Genomic DNA, 16,869 nt, shown 5'->3' with positions numbered 1-16,869 from the left:
AGGTTTTCTGTAAAGAAGTATCACTTTTTTCACTGTATTTAGTTACCATTGGGACAAATTGCATATAGTACTTTGTCCCATCTTCCTAGATGCCCTATAATGCTAGGTGCAATATAAGACATGGCGCCTCCTCTTTATTAGCCACCCGCCACAACACCGCAGCTAGCAAGGAGATGGCTGCTTTGCTAGGGAGCATCTGTCTCAGGCTCCCAGCACCTGCTTGGGCAAGCACTGGATAGCAGAATGAAGAGGGAGGTGAGGCTTGTCTTCTCATTGGGAACTGAAAAAAAAATTTCTTCCTTGAAATCTGATCCCCTAGCAGCAGCTTTCCTTCAATTAAATGCCAAAGACATTGGAAATATCCATTACGTCTGACTATGGAAGAATATGTGACTAACCCCATGTGACAGTCCCTATTGTTTGCTGATTGGTCCAGTGCTGTCAAATAGGGTCAGGGAGACAGTCAACTTCCAGAAATGTTGGAAATGTCCATTACTTCTGCCTATGGAAGAAGATGTGACTAACCCCACGTGACAGCCCCTAGTGCTTGCTGATTGGTCCAGTGCTGTCAAATGGGGTCAGGGAGACAGTCAACTCCTGTGTAAGCTCTGAAAATCCGACTGGAGCTTTCACATGGCATCTTTTCCTTGCTTCTGAACCTGTTGCTATGATCTGCAAGGGCAAGCACGGGTTCACTTCAAAGCAGGAGGTATTTCAAAGCTGCATGTATTTAAATTATTGTTGTGATTGTTATAAAATCATATATACAAATTAAATTTCGATGATATACTGATTACTGATGGTGTGATATTAATGCATAAACTTATGTACGATTTCTACTTTCCCCTCAGTGCTATACACATTTGATGGAAACAGTGATGGTCAGCCCTGTGTCTTCCCATTTATATTTCAAGGAGAATCCTATTCTTCATGCACTACTGAAGGGCGTACAGATGGGTACCGCTGGTGTAGTACCACTGCCAATTATGACAAAGATACCAAATACGGTTTCTGTCCCAACAGAGGTAGGCCTATGCTGTTACTGTTTAGCGGACTGTATGCTAAATATGTGTGAATAAAATGTATAGGGGTTGATTTACTAAAGGCAAATAGGCTGTGCACTTTGCTCCAGAGCTTAGTAAATGAGGTAAGGCTTCACTTTGCAAAGAATACCCAATCACATGCAAGGGAAATAAAAAAAAAAGAGCATTTTTACTTGCACATGATTGGATGATGGAAGTCAGCAGAGCTTCTGCTCATTTACTAAGCTCTGGGGCAATTGCATTTGCAGAGTACCACTGCACTTTGCAAAGTGCACAGTCTTTTTGCCTTTAGTAAATCAACCCCATAATGCATATACCAAACTTGTTATACCGTATGTCATACTGGACTTATGCAGTCAGTACAGAACACTGCTTTCCTCTTATAGACACAGCTGTCAATGGCGGAAACTCAGCAGGAGACCCTTGCGTTTTTCCCTTTACATTCCTGGGGAAAACCTTCAATGAGTGCACCACCGAAGGCCGAGAGGATGGGAAGAAGTGGTGTGCCACTACCTCCAGCTATGATCGCGACAGGAAATGGGGCTTCTGCTCAGACCGAGGTATGCTGGACAAATAGTCTGTGATAAGAACTGCAGATATATTGTACTCAAATTTTCCCATAATGCATCACAAAGGATATATCTTGCTTTCTAAAAATACTAGTTACCTGGCTATAATGCTGACCCTTCGGCTCCAATGCTTTGTATCTCTTTATGACAAGAATTTATGGCCAGAGGGTCAGACTAACAACCACTTAACTAGCATTTTAATAAAGGAGGTCAACTATGGCAGGCCACACCTTGTTCAGGACCTGCATTAACTAGCTCCCTTAAAGAGACACAGTTACCAATGTTAAAAAAAATGCAGGTAAAAGCACATAAACTTAGGTATTGCAAATGCTTATTTGCAATAATTTTCTGTTCTAAAGAAAAAATTGTAACCACTTTAAGTGTACCTTAGAACTTGCTAGAAAAAAATGATTAGTTAATTCCCCAGCACAGCCACTTCCCTTCTTTTATGTTATAGCCCTCTCCTCTTCTGGGAGTGTCTAATTACTGTCTGTGCTGACCCAGTTCCTTTGCCACTCCCCTCACCTTCTTACATAACCTTTTATGTAGCTGTCGGGGGGAGAAGCGAAGGGTAATACTAGACTCTGCTGGGACTGCTGACATCACTTCCAAGATGGCAGTGCTCAGCAGCAGTCTCAGGGCTTTTGGATGGCTACATAATGGAAAATTTTACAGGTAAAAAACATATATGGCATGTTAAATGCACATATAATCTTATGGTAAAATTATGTTTTTTAAATGAATGGTCCGGTGACAAGGTCTCTTTAACCATCAATGTAAATATCTTAGGTGCTTTTGCCCTGTACCAACTAATCTGATTCACACTTTTATTATTTAAAATTTCTAATGCAGATTTGATTAGATGCTATTCAGAGGCAATATAGAGAATTAATTTGAAGACAATTTTAGATTAATGGACCAGCTTTGCTTTACAGAAAGTCAAAAGACCTAAAACATTGTTTGGTTGTGGCTTTCAGAATGCTCATGGAGTATGCAGTCAACAAGGAGAATCTTTTGATCCTTTTGTGCCTGTCCCTTATTGTGCCTGTCCATTACTGTGTCTGTTTATTATAGAGTTTAACATTTGTTAGGAGAAGCATCAGAGGGTATTATTCGTATCTTATTACTAATCCAGTAAAATTAGGTAGACTTTAAAATATTAAATATTAAATAATAAAATCCAGCAAAAGGAAAAAAAAACAGCAAAGACCTTGACTGCATAACCCAAATAGGTTTACATCGAATACCAGCTTTGAGATACTTTTGAATTTGAACAATAACTGCCAAGATGTGCTCAGCCATGTCCATATTTGGGAAAACCACACCTGTTTTTTATATTAAACTATAAATAAAGGTAATTTTTTTTTTTAGATAGATTTGTAGAGAGCGGTGAGGGGTCAGAACCACTTTCATGTTTTTATTGGTGTTGGTGTCTCCATTAGGGAGATTTTCTTTCTCAGATTGTCTTGATCATCAATGTGAATAAAAGTAACTGTAAATTCATAAATTCAGATCAAGAAATAGAGGGAAAATCTTCCAATGGGACACATGTTCCTGTCACAACTGTCTAAGAGGGGATTCAATTTGAATTAGAAAGATATCCCCTCACTTCCTGTGAAATCTACAAGGCAGGAAGTGAAGGTAAATCTTACTAATAAGACACAGCTGAGAAAAAAAAGAAAAAAACTGACAGAAGTTTAACCCTCCCCTACCCTATCAGAAAAAAATGGCCTTAGGCCTGATTCACACCTATGCATTTTTAGTGCTTTTTGCATTTTGCACATTTGTACTACAGTCTATTTAACATGGTTTCCTATAGAACACGTTCTGTAGTGCAAATCTGCAAAATGCAAAAAGCACTAAAACGCATAGGTGTGAATCAGGCCTTACTTATGCATTACATATGCTTCAAAGTAGAACCATAGGCAAAACTTTTTTTTTCTCATTTTGGATAGAGTAAGGGGGGGGGTTATAACCCCTGTAAGATTTATTTGTAACATCTTTGTCTTATTGGGGAGCTTAACTGTACCTTCCTGTCCCATAGCCCAAACAGGAAGTTAGAGGAAATCCCCAGCAATTAAGGGAATCTCTTGGGGACCCCCAGGTCACCAGAACTTTTGACTCTATTAGAAAACTGCCTCTCTATTACTTTTCTGGGGACAACCTAAACATTTGGGATTTTCTTTTACTTTCCCTTTCAATAAAAATGGTAAACCAGACAACTAGAGAGCGTGAATCCCCCTAACAAGAACACAGAAAGCAATAAAAACTGACAGGTATTCTAATGCTTCCCCCCTCTATCCAAAACTAACATAAAAATGATGCCTTTAGGCTAAGCTTTGTGTGTTCCAGGGTGGGAACTCTGTGGCTCTTTCATGAAAATGTGGATAGCTGCAACAAGCAAAGTTTGTGTAGATTATATATGTATGAGCCTGTGTGCTATTATACATTGGTATTTTAAACAGTTTTGAAGTATGTAGTTATTCTGAAACTTGGAGCCTATAGTAAAACCCAGCACTGGGCTGGAAGTAAAGAAAAAAAACTTGCAGTGGGGCCCCCTACTGGGTAAAATGCTCATTACGTCTGGGTGGAGATGAGATTCTGCATTCCTTATCTTACTCCTGCTCCTCTCCCTCCAGCTCTCCCTCCAGCACTCTGTGCTGTGGGCAGTCCTGCTATATCATCATGTACAAAGTAGGAATAACTCTGCTTTCTACATGGAGGATTTAGGAATGAGACCACGGCTAGGAGTCCCTTAGAGAAGAGTCTTCCTGGGACCAGTTGCATTGTTTGAGGGAACTTGCTGGAGTGAGGAATAACAAGTACTACACCTTATTGCCATACCCCTAGGCAAAAACTAGCATTGAACCCCAGCAGTGTTGGGGAAGGGGGTACTGCAAGAGTAGTTTGCTTGTTACAGTCTAAAATCTTTGTTATAAAGTGATCATCTGCTATGGATTACTGCACTTTACACATCTCCTTTGCTTTGTGGACTGCCATATTGAATAAACCTGAATGATCTGAATGATCCTGTGATCTGATACCCAAATCAAATTGTTTCCTTATTATGAATAATTTTGCACAGGTTACAGCCTTTTCCTGGTGGCAGCACATGAATTTGGACACGCATTAGGCCTCGAGCACAGCAGCATCCCAGATGCTCTAATGTATCCCAACTATAAGTACGAGAGCGACTTCCATCTTCACTCTGACGACATTGAAGGGATCCACTATTTGTATGGTAAGGAATCCAATTTGCTCTGAAGAACCCTAAGACACCATTTATTTTCTATGTTTATCCTGATTTTGAATAGTAGGGCATAATGGATCAGTGGCAGTGATTAATAGCTCTTTTTCACTCACTTCTACAAGATTTTTGATGACAGCCGTGCTGTTGCTTGGTAACCTGTGAGTGCGGACTGACTGTGAAAGAAACAGGAAAGCCAAGGACATTGTTAAGAGATGAGAGGGGGTGAAAGAATTGGGACCGTAATTAGCAAACACCTGACTGCATGTGCACAACAGCAAAGTACTATTTAAAGCTGACTTCTCACCCATACAAAACAGCACAGGACTTTCAGATAAACACAAAGCCATTGAGTCACTAGCACAGGCAGAGCTTTCTCCGTTACGCTCAAACGGCGTTAAGAACGGTGGAGTGATCATGCATACAAACTCCAGATGGCAAGCAATTTTTTACAGCATGTGCAGAAACATGTACGCAAGTATTATCTGAGCATACTTTTATGCACCCAGCAAACATACCCCCCTTTCCTTGCAGTGCTATCCTTCTCTTGTAAAAGCAGTAATGTTGCTGCCTGCTTTAATCCAAACATGCCCACGGAATTACAATTTCTTGTCCCACTATGATAAACAGGGCCGCTGATAAGGCAGTACAGCCAGCCCTCCTTTACTGAGCCCAGGCCCCATCAGTTCAAAAAGGGGGGCCCAGGCACCTGATGAGCAGGAGGGCCATCTTTACTACCTTACAGCTTAGCCAGCTTTGCCAGCTCCTTCCTTTCCTGCTGTGGGCACACAAGGAGATGTTTTAGGATGGAGGATGGAGGAGGGCCAGTAAACATGTCATATAATAATGATTTTAGTGTATTTTTAGTGAAAACATGTTGGGGGGGGGGGGAGCAGGGCCCTGTCAGGTCGGCTGTATGGGGCCCCATGATTTCTAACAGCAGCCCTAAAGATAAAGATGGCCGGACCAGGTGGTATCATCTATTTTCATTACGTTGGAGCTTGGTAACAGGTAACAGCATTACAAATATTTTTTCAGTATAATGCCAAGTACACACGATCAGACTTTCCAACAACAAAACCGTGTATTTTTGTTCGAATGATGTTGGCTCCAACTTGTCTTGCATACACACAAATGTTGGCCAACAATTTGTAACCATTGAGGAATATATTTAAATGAAAGTGTCTTTGTCCAGAGTTCAGCTTTAAAGTAGATAACAAATCAGCTATCATATTTTGGAGCTGCTTGGCCTTTTTAGGTTTAGAAAACTGTTTAAAAGCAAGAGTGATACTGGTGCTGAATAAAGTAATATAAGAAAATGTGCATAAAAGAAGTTACTAATCAAGGGAGGTAAGCTCACAGCCAATGATGTCCTAAGAACGCCCTTCCCCCCCCACCAAACACTCCACCCCTGAGAATAAATTGGTGGCTTATGCCCCGTACACACGATCCGATTATCGGACGAATGATCGGCCTTTTTTTTTGCATGCTGATCTCACGTAGAATCTGATGAGTTTACTAAAGTCACAAAAATTCCCGTACGACAGCATACAAATTCGGAAGTGATGTCATGTGTTGTAATGCATTTGTATTGCATTTTCGAACGATAGGTGTACTGATGAAACGAAAATCGTACGATCTGGCATCGTACGAAAAAAATTTCCATGCATGTCCGATAGAATAATATCGGATGAACTGTCCTGATCGGCTCTCGAAAGCTCTGTACTAACGATCCGATTATCGTACGATCAATTCGAATGCGGCATTTTTCGTACGATTTTCGGATCGTGTGTATGGGGCATAAGTTTGCTTTCTTCTGTAGAATTTAAAATAATAGGATGAATGTTATTGAATTTTGTCTTTTTTCTAACCGTGACATTATGTCACACTAATGGTGTTTTATTGTTGTGTAATTTCTTTTATTTTCATCTTTTCATATGTTTGCATGCAGTTGCCATCATCCAAGCATATATGAACATCAATGACAGTATGAGCACAAAGCAGGCTCACTAAGCTTTTGAGATCTTGCCTTCAATCTCAAACCACAGATTGATTTTGAATGGTCACCTGCAGAATAGGATTTGTCATAAAGATACAATAATAGGGAAAGCTATTCTCTTTTACAGTTTTTTGGCATGGAATCATAAAACATAATATTTATGTATATGGAACTGATTTTAGAGGTTTCTGAAGAATATTTGGTGCAGGCTAAGGCAGTAGAGAGGGGTCAGATGCGTAAGCAAAGCAAAGAAGGACTGCTTGTTTCTCTAGTCTGCCAATATTGTCTGCTGCCCGAAGATATGCTTTTGTGGCCCGAACTGGCTGTTTTTAGGGACTAATTCTTATGTAGGTCTACCTTAAAGTAAATGTGGCCAGGCTATGGGCATACAAGTGTTTACGTATTCCTAACAAACAGTACATTAGCTTTAAAAATCAGTCACTGACCTCTTTAGCTGTAGGCACTGTGGACCAATTCATCCTCAAATTTCACAGCAGAAGCGATAAACTCCTTCAAGCTGTTCTCATAGCAGCTCAGCTCTCACTGTTTTCCTTCCCTCAATGAGCTGGAGTTCTGAGAAGGGGAGAAGAAGAAGATGAGCTAATGAGAGAATAATCTAAATCTGGGTTCTTCAAACTTTCTGAACAAAAGACACGAGATTACTGTCCTTCAGACTTTGAGGGGGCCGGACTGTGGCTAGTGGGAGTAGAAAATGCCCTGGCATCAATGAGAGTAAAGAATGCCCCATCATTGGTATTAGTGGGAGGAAGAGTGCCCCATTGTTGGTTTGGGGAAGAAATAGTGCCTCATCATTGGTGTCATTGGGAGGAATAGCGTCCCATTGTTGGTATCAGGGGAAGGCATAATGCCTCATAATTGGTGTCAGTGGGAGGAATAGGGCCCTGCAGTTGGTGTCAGGGTCTGGAAAAGTATCCCATCATTGGTGTCAGTGGGAAGAACAGTGTCCTATTGTTGGTATCAGTGACAGGAATTATGTCCCATTGTTGGTGTAGAAGGAATAGTGCTTTGTATCAGTGGGAGGAATAGTGTCCCAAGGGCCACAGTTTGGAGGCCACTTTGGAGACCACTGATCTAAAGGACTTCAGTGCTTCTGCTGTGAAATTTGAGATTGAATTGCTCCGTAATGCCTAAAGCTACAGAGCCTGGTGAGGGCTGGTTTTAAATCTTGTATACAGCTGGGTGAGAATGTGTAAACATTTTAATGTATATTGCCTGGCCATACTTTCACTTTAACGCAAAGCAACTATCCAGATATCACCATTCACTGGTTTGGAGCAGTCAGTGGAAGATTGCTTGCTGTACTGTACTTTGCACATTGTTTTATATCTTTTTAAATATGCCTCCAGTTGTTTCTAGTAAAGGCTCTTTAAGGAATGCCTTCAGTAGAAACCTCAGCGAGTAAAAATGTAAACTGCTGCCTGTTGTCACCTCCTATACGTCTATGATATATTGCCGCACAGCAGAGCAAGTCATTGTGATTAATTACAAAACATAATGCAGACAGTAGCAGACTAAGAGAGGTGGAACATTATGATTAACGTTTTTATACATTTTTAGGTGCTGGAACTGGTCCAGATCCCACTCCACCAAAGCCCACCAAGAAACCTAAACCAACAACTCCTTCACCCACCACCACTGCTACACCAACTACCACTGAAAGTGTGGAGCCTTCTGATTCCCCAGTAGACCCAACACAAGACCCCTGCAAAGTGAAGGAATTTGATGCCATTGCAGAATTACAAGGGGAGCTCCACCTCTTTAAGGATGGGTAAGAGGAGCTGGAATTAGGGTGGCTTGTACAAATATCACAAGGGGGCTTATAATTTATAGAAGCCATTTTTGGGTTTCCTATTAATTACTATTTTTTTCTCTTTTTTTTAGATTGTACTGGAAACTACCTGCCAGTGGCCCCCCTAAGTCTTCTAAGAAGATCTCAGATACTTGGCCTGAACTTCCTGCCAAAATTGATGCAGCATTTCAAGATCCCCAAAGCAAAAAGATTTTCTTTTTCTCAGGTAATAATTCTGCACAACACAATGGCATTTTTAAATAACAATGTACACTTGACAGCCCAGTATTGGTTAATAAACAATGCAACATATCAATATCAGACCAGTTTTTATAAGTACGCCAGATGTCATAAGATGGCCACATATGGACAGACAAAGCAACCCACCATTTTTTTGCATGGACAGATCTGCAACATATTTAGCCATTTTTAATGATGGTCAGATTTGGCATGATATGGGCTGTTAAGAAGGTGGTCAACCACCCACGTGATTTAGAAGGCAAAACAAAAGACATAATAGAGCCTTATGCAAGAGCCAACAATCCAATCAACAATTACAGAGCAGGAAAGTCAATAGTAGCCCAAACACTTCTGAGTCTACGTTGGGGAGTGTATGGACACTTGTAGTCTCAGGCTGCTAAAGCTTGCTTTAGAAGCATAGTATGAAAATCAGTAGGTGGTATGTCACTAAATTACAATGACTGGTGTGGGTTTAGTAATTTCATCTTCGGTGTGTAATCCAACATTTCTGAAGGCACTGGTGTAAAAACGAAGTTCCTGCCCTCTATCACCAGAAACTCTACCCAGTTCAGCAATTTTTTGGAAAAAACAATACTCGTATTCACTATGATGACTTCCATTCATGTGCATGCTCATATTTGCTGTACCAGAAAAATGGACATAAGAAGTAAACTTGAGTTTACAAAATATTAAAAAAATATGGTTTTATATTAATTGTTATAGTACAATAGAAATCTATTAGTATAGAAGAGCAACCTGTACCAATCCAACAAACGGTCATCTTTTATCATTCAGACACTGCTTAAAATCTGTTTTCATGTATGTGTTACTCCCCTTTAATTTATTACTGCACCTTCTTCTTGAAGATGTTACTGATATCTAATATCTAGTGATATATGGTACAAGTTAAGCTGGGTACACACTATGAGAAAATCAGAAGAAAAATTCAGTACGAGGCATGATCATTCGATTTTCGTATAGTGTGTACACAACTTTCGACATCTGATTCAGATTTTGCAAACGAAAATTTCCAAAGGGACAAACACCCACATTTTTCTCATTAATAAACAGAATGAACAATTTTCCTTTAATGTTGGGGTCTTAAACTGGCAGCCCTCCAGCTGTTGTCCCATCATGCCTCTGCCTGTGGGAGTCGTGCTTGTAACTGTCAGCTTTGCAATGCCTCATGGGACTTGTAGTTTCACAACAGCTGGAGGGCTGCCAGTTTGAGGCCCCTGCTTTAATGTTTACTGTTTTTGTAGAGAAAAATCAGATACGAAAGACTGCGCATGATCAGAAACAATAAACCAGAACAAAAAAGCCTCTGTCGTATGAGAATTTTTGTACAATATTTCCTTCTTCTGTACCGACTTGCTGTGAAACAATGAGGAAAATCAGATGATCGTTCGCCTGATTTTCTCATAGTGTGTACCCAGCTTAAGTATGGTTCTTTCTGCAGGACGCAAATTCTGGCAGTACACGGGAAGCAGTGTTTTGGGTCCACGAAGTCTCGATAAGCTGGGCTTTGGCAAGGATGTGGATAAAATCCTGGGCGCTATTACACGGGATAATGGGAAAGTCTTGTTATTCAATGGTGACAAATACTGGAGGTAAGGCTGCAAGAGACGTTGGGACTTAAAGTAAACTAACATAAGAGAGATTTAAAGACTTTGATTCTTTCATCTGAAAATGCTAGTTGCTTGGCTACCCTGAGTGTTAATATTTTCAGTCACTGCTTCATGTTTTGCATCTCTACGCAATGGCTACTTTAATTCTTCATATCATACAAATCTCTAAATTAGGTGACTCGCTAAAAACAGCGCACTTCCCATTATGGTTTATGTATCACCTCAAGAGTTGTAAACAGAGAGATACGGAAATATGAACTGAGACAGTGAGAGCTCTCTTTAGTGATTATTCTACAAATCTGAAATCCAGTGAGCCTACTCGCTAACGTCCCGTAGTGAGTAGGCAACACTGCCTGTACAGAAACCCCAAGCAGTGTTGTCAGCCCTGCCTGAGTTCTCCCCTGAGGAACTACAGAACACTCCCCCCTCGTCCCTATATCATATGCTTTTACCATAGGTGGTTAAAACAGGTTGTTCATATTGAGTTTTGGAGACCAACATAAGGCTGGTTAACAAAGTTATAACTTCTGTAGACCCACATATTGAAAATGGCCATTGCAACCACAACCATGAACAACCATTATATAGTTAATAAATGACCACTGTCTTATATGACTGGATGTGGGATAATCACAATCTGCGGTTTTAGCTTAACGGGCACAAAAATTCTTAGTGACACCATTGTCATTTATTGCAAAATTGCATTGTTGGTATGTATTGTAGGTTGTCAAAGCCCAAAAAAGCGTGACTGTCTTTAACTAATGTTTTCTTTTAACAGGCTTGATGTGAAGGCTCAGACTGTGGATAAGGGTTACCCACGCAACACAGATGATGATTTTGCTGGTGTTCCAAGTGATTCTCATGACATCTTTGTGTATAAAGGTAAAGATCAGTATGAGAACATTGTAAGAAATGTATAATGTACAGCGGTAATGTTGGTCTTGACAGCCAATCAGGATCCAGCTATCACATTTGCCAAGATAGAAAATGAAGCCTCCATGCAGTTGGTTTCTCTGGACAACACTGCTATGTTTCCATTACAGAAAAAATCTACATTCTAGAAAAACTACTTTATGGAGCTTACACAATGCTATGGGTTTCTTACCCAGCCCTATGGGACAGTGTTGGGCCAATCAGGAGGAACCTAGCACTGTGACATTGGAGAAGGGGTGCTTTGCGTTTCATATCACAAGGATAGAGCGCCTCCCATTCTGCCCTTTCACAGCAATGTCACATTTACTTTTCTAGGCCTGGCACCTTTTCAGTCTTTGTTTCTGAGATGTTGAATTTATATAAAGTTAAGCTAGATGACAACCGGACCAGAAAAACAAACCTCTCCAGTTCAGTTATACAGTATACCCTGCAAGGATTTGAAAATGACATTTCATATTCTTACCTGCGTCTGCTCCGTAGACGTAGAGAGAGGCCATATCATTAATGCAGAAGGTGAAGTGATTGTAAATGATCACCTTGTAAAACAACCCTTTCCGTTTCAAATAGAAATGAAAGGCAAAACATTTGTGTATAGATATAAAAAAAAAAAATTATAAATACTTTTTTCCCTTTTTTATAAGTGATCACATTTCCTCTGTTCTCAGCAGACACATATTAGGAATATGAAGTGTTGGGGTAACAAACGCTTTAAGGCTATACAATACCCCTCCTTTGAAATGTTGCCTGCCATTGCTCTCATATTCCTTGAATTGAGTTTCTTCTAAATTGCAATGTAAACACCGTTTTTGCAAGCATTTTCTAAGCAGTCATGTGTTCACAAAGCTCCTGTGGGTGTGTCTATCTGCATTGCTGGCGGGGGGAATCTCTTTCATGGCTGACAAGGCCTTAGAGATATGCACGCAGGTGAGATAGGGATTCAGCCACCGATAAAAGGGATCTTGCGGTGAATCCGCCGCAGAGACCACTATTATTGGAGACGGGACCGCCTGCCGAACAAGAGGATACCGGGGTTATGGCAGCTAGCTGCTGCCCTAACAGCGATAATCCCCTTCAAAGTAAGGACGTATATCGGCGTGCAGCTGTCCGGAAGTGGTTAAATTATTAAATTTGACCGCTATGTCCAATCACAGGTACGTGATTTCGCACTTAAGCCACAGTATATGTACATGGGGCGGTCCTTAAGCAGTTAGGCAAATGATGTAATACATATGTGTCTTCGGGAGGAGGAGGGGTTTTCTCGGCTAAGCACAACCTCCTCCATGCATGCTTGAGCTAAAGGCAGATGGATTCCAGGAAGTAAATGCTACATGAATCATTTGCCCTTGCTCAAGATGACCATGGCCAGACATACTAGCGGGTGTTTTTCAAAGTGATTTCTCACCAAAATAAAACATGGAGATGTGAATGGATGAGGCAATTTACTTTGAATATAAAAAATGAATTAAATAGTGTTTTTGGTGCTCAGATGCAGTGAATATCTGCTTTAAAAGAGAAGTATGGGAATTTTTTTTTTTTTTTTAATTATACTTACTTATGGTTATGATCCTTCCCGAGTCTGGAACAGCTCTGTGACATTAGCCGACAGCGGGCTTCATGTTACAACCAAAAACGTAAATGTATTCTTTGGGGATTTTATGTGATAGACCAACACAAAGTTGCACATAATTGTGATGTGGAAAGAAAATAATAAATGGTTTTCAATTTTTTTTAGAAATAAATATGTGAAAAGTATGGCGTGCATTTGTATTCAGCCCCCTTTACTCTGATACCCCTAACTAAAATCTAGTGGAACCAATTGCCTTCAGAAGTCACCTAATTAGTAAATAGAGTTCACCTGTGTGTAATTTAATCTCAGTATAAATACAGCTGTTCAGTGAAGCCCTCAGAGGTTTGTTAGAGAACCTTAGTGAACAAACAGCATCATGAAGGCCAAGGAACATACCAGACAGGTCAGGGATAAAGTTGTGGAGAAGTTTAAAGCAGGGTTAGGTTATAAAAAAAAATCCCAAGCTTTGAACATCGCACAGAGCACTGTTCAATTCATGATCGGAAAATGGGAAAAGTATGGCACAACTGCAAACCTACCAAGACATGGCCACCTAAACTGACAGACCGGGCAGGAAGAGCATTAATCAGAGAAGCAGCCCAGATACCCATAGTAACTCTGGAGGAGCTGCGGAGATCCACAGCTCAGGTAGGAGAATCTGTCAACTATTAGTTGTGCACTCCACAAATCTGGCCTTTATGGAAGAGTGGCAAGAAAAAAGCCATTGTTGAAAGAAAGCCATAAGAAGTCCCATTTGCAGTTTGCGAGAAGCTATATGGGGGACACAGCAAACATGTGGAAGAAGGTGCTGAGACCAAAATTGAACTTTTTGGCTTAAAAGCAAAACGCTATGTGTGGCAGAAAACTAACACTGCACATCACCCTGAACACACCATCCCCACCGTGAAACATGGTGGTGACCGCATCATGTTGTGGGGATGTTTTTCTTCAGCAGGGACAGGGAAGCTGGTCAGAGTTGATGGGAAGATGGATGGAGCCAAAAACAGGGCAATCTTAGAACAAGAATCTTAGAAGAAAACTTGTTATGCCGCGTACACACGAGCGGATTTTCCGTCGGAAAAATCTTGGATGGTTTTTCCGATGGAATTCCGCTCAAGCTTGGCTTACATACTCACGGTCGCACAAAAGTTCGCGGAACTTTCGACCGTCAAGAATGCGGTGACGTACAACAATTCAGCCAGCAAAAATCAGATGGAGCATACACACGGTCGCATTTTCCGACCAAAAGCTCTCATTGATCTTTTGCTGGCCGAATTTCAGATCATGTGTACGCGGCATTAGAGTCTGCAAAAGACTTGAGACTGGGGCGGAGGTTCACCTTCCAGTAGGACAATGACCCTAAACAAACAGCCAGATCTACAATGAAGTGATTTCGATCAAAGCGTATTCATGTGTTAGAATGGCCCAGTCAAAGTCCAGACCTAAATCCAGTTGAGAATCTGTGGCAAGACTTGAAAATTGCTGTTCACAGAAGCTCTCCATCCGATCTAACAGAGCTTGAGCTATTTTGCAAAGCAGAATGGGCAAAAATGTCACTCTCTAGATGTGCAAAGCTGGTAGAGACATCCCCAAAAAGACTTGCAACGAAAGGTGGTTCTACAAAGTATTGACTCAGGGGGGCTGAATACAAATGCACGCCACACTTTTCATATATTTATTTGTAAAAAATTTTGAAAACCATTTATCATTTTCCTTCCACTTCACAATTATGTGCCACTTTGTGTTGGTCTATCACATAAAATCCCAATAAAATACATTTACATTTTTGGCTGTAACATGACAAAATGTGGAAAATTTCAAGGGGTATGAATACCTTTTCAAGGCACTGTATATTACACAGTAATTCATATCAGTCCCGGCCCTCAAGGGGCTTACAATCTAGGATCTCTTTTTTTATTGTTGGGTATTACAGGCATTTATATAGCGGTGACGCTTTATGCAGTGCTTTACATACTGTACTGTACATCAATCCCTGCCTTTAAAGTGGTGTTCCGGCCGAAATTATACTTTTGAAATAAAAATACCCCTATAATACACAAGCTTAATGTATTCTAGTAAAGTTAGTCTGTAAACTAAGGTCTGTTTTGTTAGTTTATAGCAGTAGTTTGTTATTTTATAAACTTACAGCAGGCCGTGGCCATCTTAAGTGTGGGCATCTGAAGCCAGACTGTATTTCTTCCTGGATCTCATCCTTGCAGATCTCGCACATGCTCAGTGAAGCACAAGCAGTGTGGTTTCAGGTCAGGTTTCCATAGCAACGACAGTGTCAGAGGAAGTTGCAGCCCCTTCCCAGAAGGCATTGCAAACAGGAAATGATGCGATAGGCCACGGCCAGGGAGGAGAAAGTGAAAAATGAATACAGCAGATATACAGTAGGTGCTGAGAAAAAAAATTTAAAAATATCCAATTCGTTTACAGTGCACAGTTTAGTGAGGGATGCTGAAGAGTTGTAAAAGTGGGTGGAACCCCACTTTAAGAGCTTACAATCTATTGTCCCTAGCTCACATATACCAGGGCTGTATAATCTAGCAGCATGCCTTTGGCGTATGCGGGAGGAAACCCATGCCAACACAAGGAGAACATGCATACTCCATGCAGATAGTGTCCTGGTTGGAATTTGAACCAGGGACTTTAGTGTTGCAACGTAGAAGTGCTAACCACTAAGCCACTGTGTTTGCCTTGGAGTATGCTCAAAGAAATGTAATGTTTATTTGAAAGATATTTTTTTGCTCCTGTAACCTGACATCATTTGCAAACTAACGTTTCCCTCTTGCAGGTAAATACTACTTCTGCCAAGACCAGTTCTTCTGGCGCATGACATGGCGCAAGCAAGTGGAAAAGGTTGGATACGTGAAATACGACATTCTCCGCTGTCCAGAGCGAAGTTAAAGCAAAAAAATGTGAAGAAGAGTAATGAGGAAAGGGTTAAACAAGCAGCAATAGCTAGGAAGGGAAGATTTCCGATGTGAACCTTCCATCCTGCCCCCTCTTCATTTTAGCCCTTACTTCTGTGGTTATAAAAGGAAATTGTTACTGTTCAGGCACTGTAGACATGGTCTCCATGTTGCATCCCCCTTAGGGAAGTGAATGTGTGTGTGTATGTCCCCGGCCTGCCTGGTGCAGGCTTCCAGAGAGCAGATGATGACTTGTGGCACTAGTGAAATGTGACAAGGTGACCTTTCAGAGATTTCTTTAATATATTATTTGCTTTTCTAATAAATATTGTTCTTCCTTGACCTGTGTGGTTCCTGTTTTTCTGCTTTCCATAGCGAGAGATGGTTTTATTAGGAGAGAACTTTTCGGGAGAGCCGTTCTGTTCCACTGTATGATCTCACATGCATTAATGTGAAATGAGCACATATGTCAAAATGACATAATAAGGAGGCCGGTGTCACCGCCTGACCTGAAAGCCGTGCTGGTGGACAGGAAATATAGAAGATTTGTATACAAGTGTGTAATTAGAAATCACAGGCCATCAATGCAAAATGTTTATGGGACACCTTGTATCAATTAAATGTACCCCACCATTTTTTTCCGGATGCTTCCTATTAGATAGATTGTTTTTTAGTTCTGAGAGCTTCTGGTGTAAGGCTTCTGGTAGGCTGAAAAACTCTCAGAGATTGCATCATCCTGACCTGCCTTGTTGCTAGGGCGTTGCTAAGAGACTCCTTGCACTTACTGCTCACCTCCACCATCACAAGTGCAAGCTCTTTCTCTGATTAAAACTCCCTCACTTGTTCTTTCTCTCCCCTGATGCAGTAGTGCTGAGCTTAGCGTTGGAGAGCTTGCACCTGTGACGGTAGAGGTGAATG

At 40.9% G+C, this 16,869-nt stretch overlaps 1 protein-coding gene across 1 annotated transcript in view; it reads left to right on the top strand.

The window, feature by feature from the left end:
- The window catches only part of MMP9 (matrix metallopeptidase 9), a 29,121-nt gene extending 12,828 nt beyond the window's left edge, over positions 1-16,293 (top strand). Inside the window, exons 6-13 of the mRNA XM_073606264.1 lie at positions 852-1,025; positions 1,430-1,603; positions 4,698-4,853; positions 8,437-8,647; positions 8,761-8,894; positions 10,368-10,518; positions 11,315-11,418; positions 15,834-16,293. Coding sequence (XP_073462365.1) covers positions 852-1,025; positions 1,430-1,603; positions 4,698-4,853; positions 8,437-8,647; positions 8,761-8,894; positions 10,368-10,518; positions 11,315-11,418; positions 15,834-15,946 — 1,217 coding nt within the window. The 3' untranslated portion in view covers positions 15,947-16,293. The remainder of the gene's footprint in view (positions 1-851; positions 1,026-1,429; positions 1,604-4,697; positions 4,854-8,436; positions 8,648-8,760; positions 8,895-10,367; positions 10,519-11,314; positions 11,419-15,833) is intronic.
- The last annotated feature ends 576 nt before the right edge of the window (positions 16,294-16,869 follow it).

This window comes from Aquarana catesbeiana, linkage group LG12, assembly GCF_042186555.1.
Source record: "Aquarana catesbeiana isolate 2022-GZ linkage group LG12, ASM4218655v1, whole genome shotgun sequence".
In the NCBI taxonomy this organism is placed as follows: Eukaryota; Metazoa; Chordata; class Amphibia; order Anura; family Ranidae; genus Aquarana; species Aquarana catesbeiana.
Note: the sequence above shows the minus strand (reverse complement) of the source record. Positions and strands in the feature narration are given on the sequence as shown.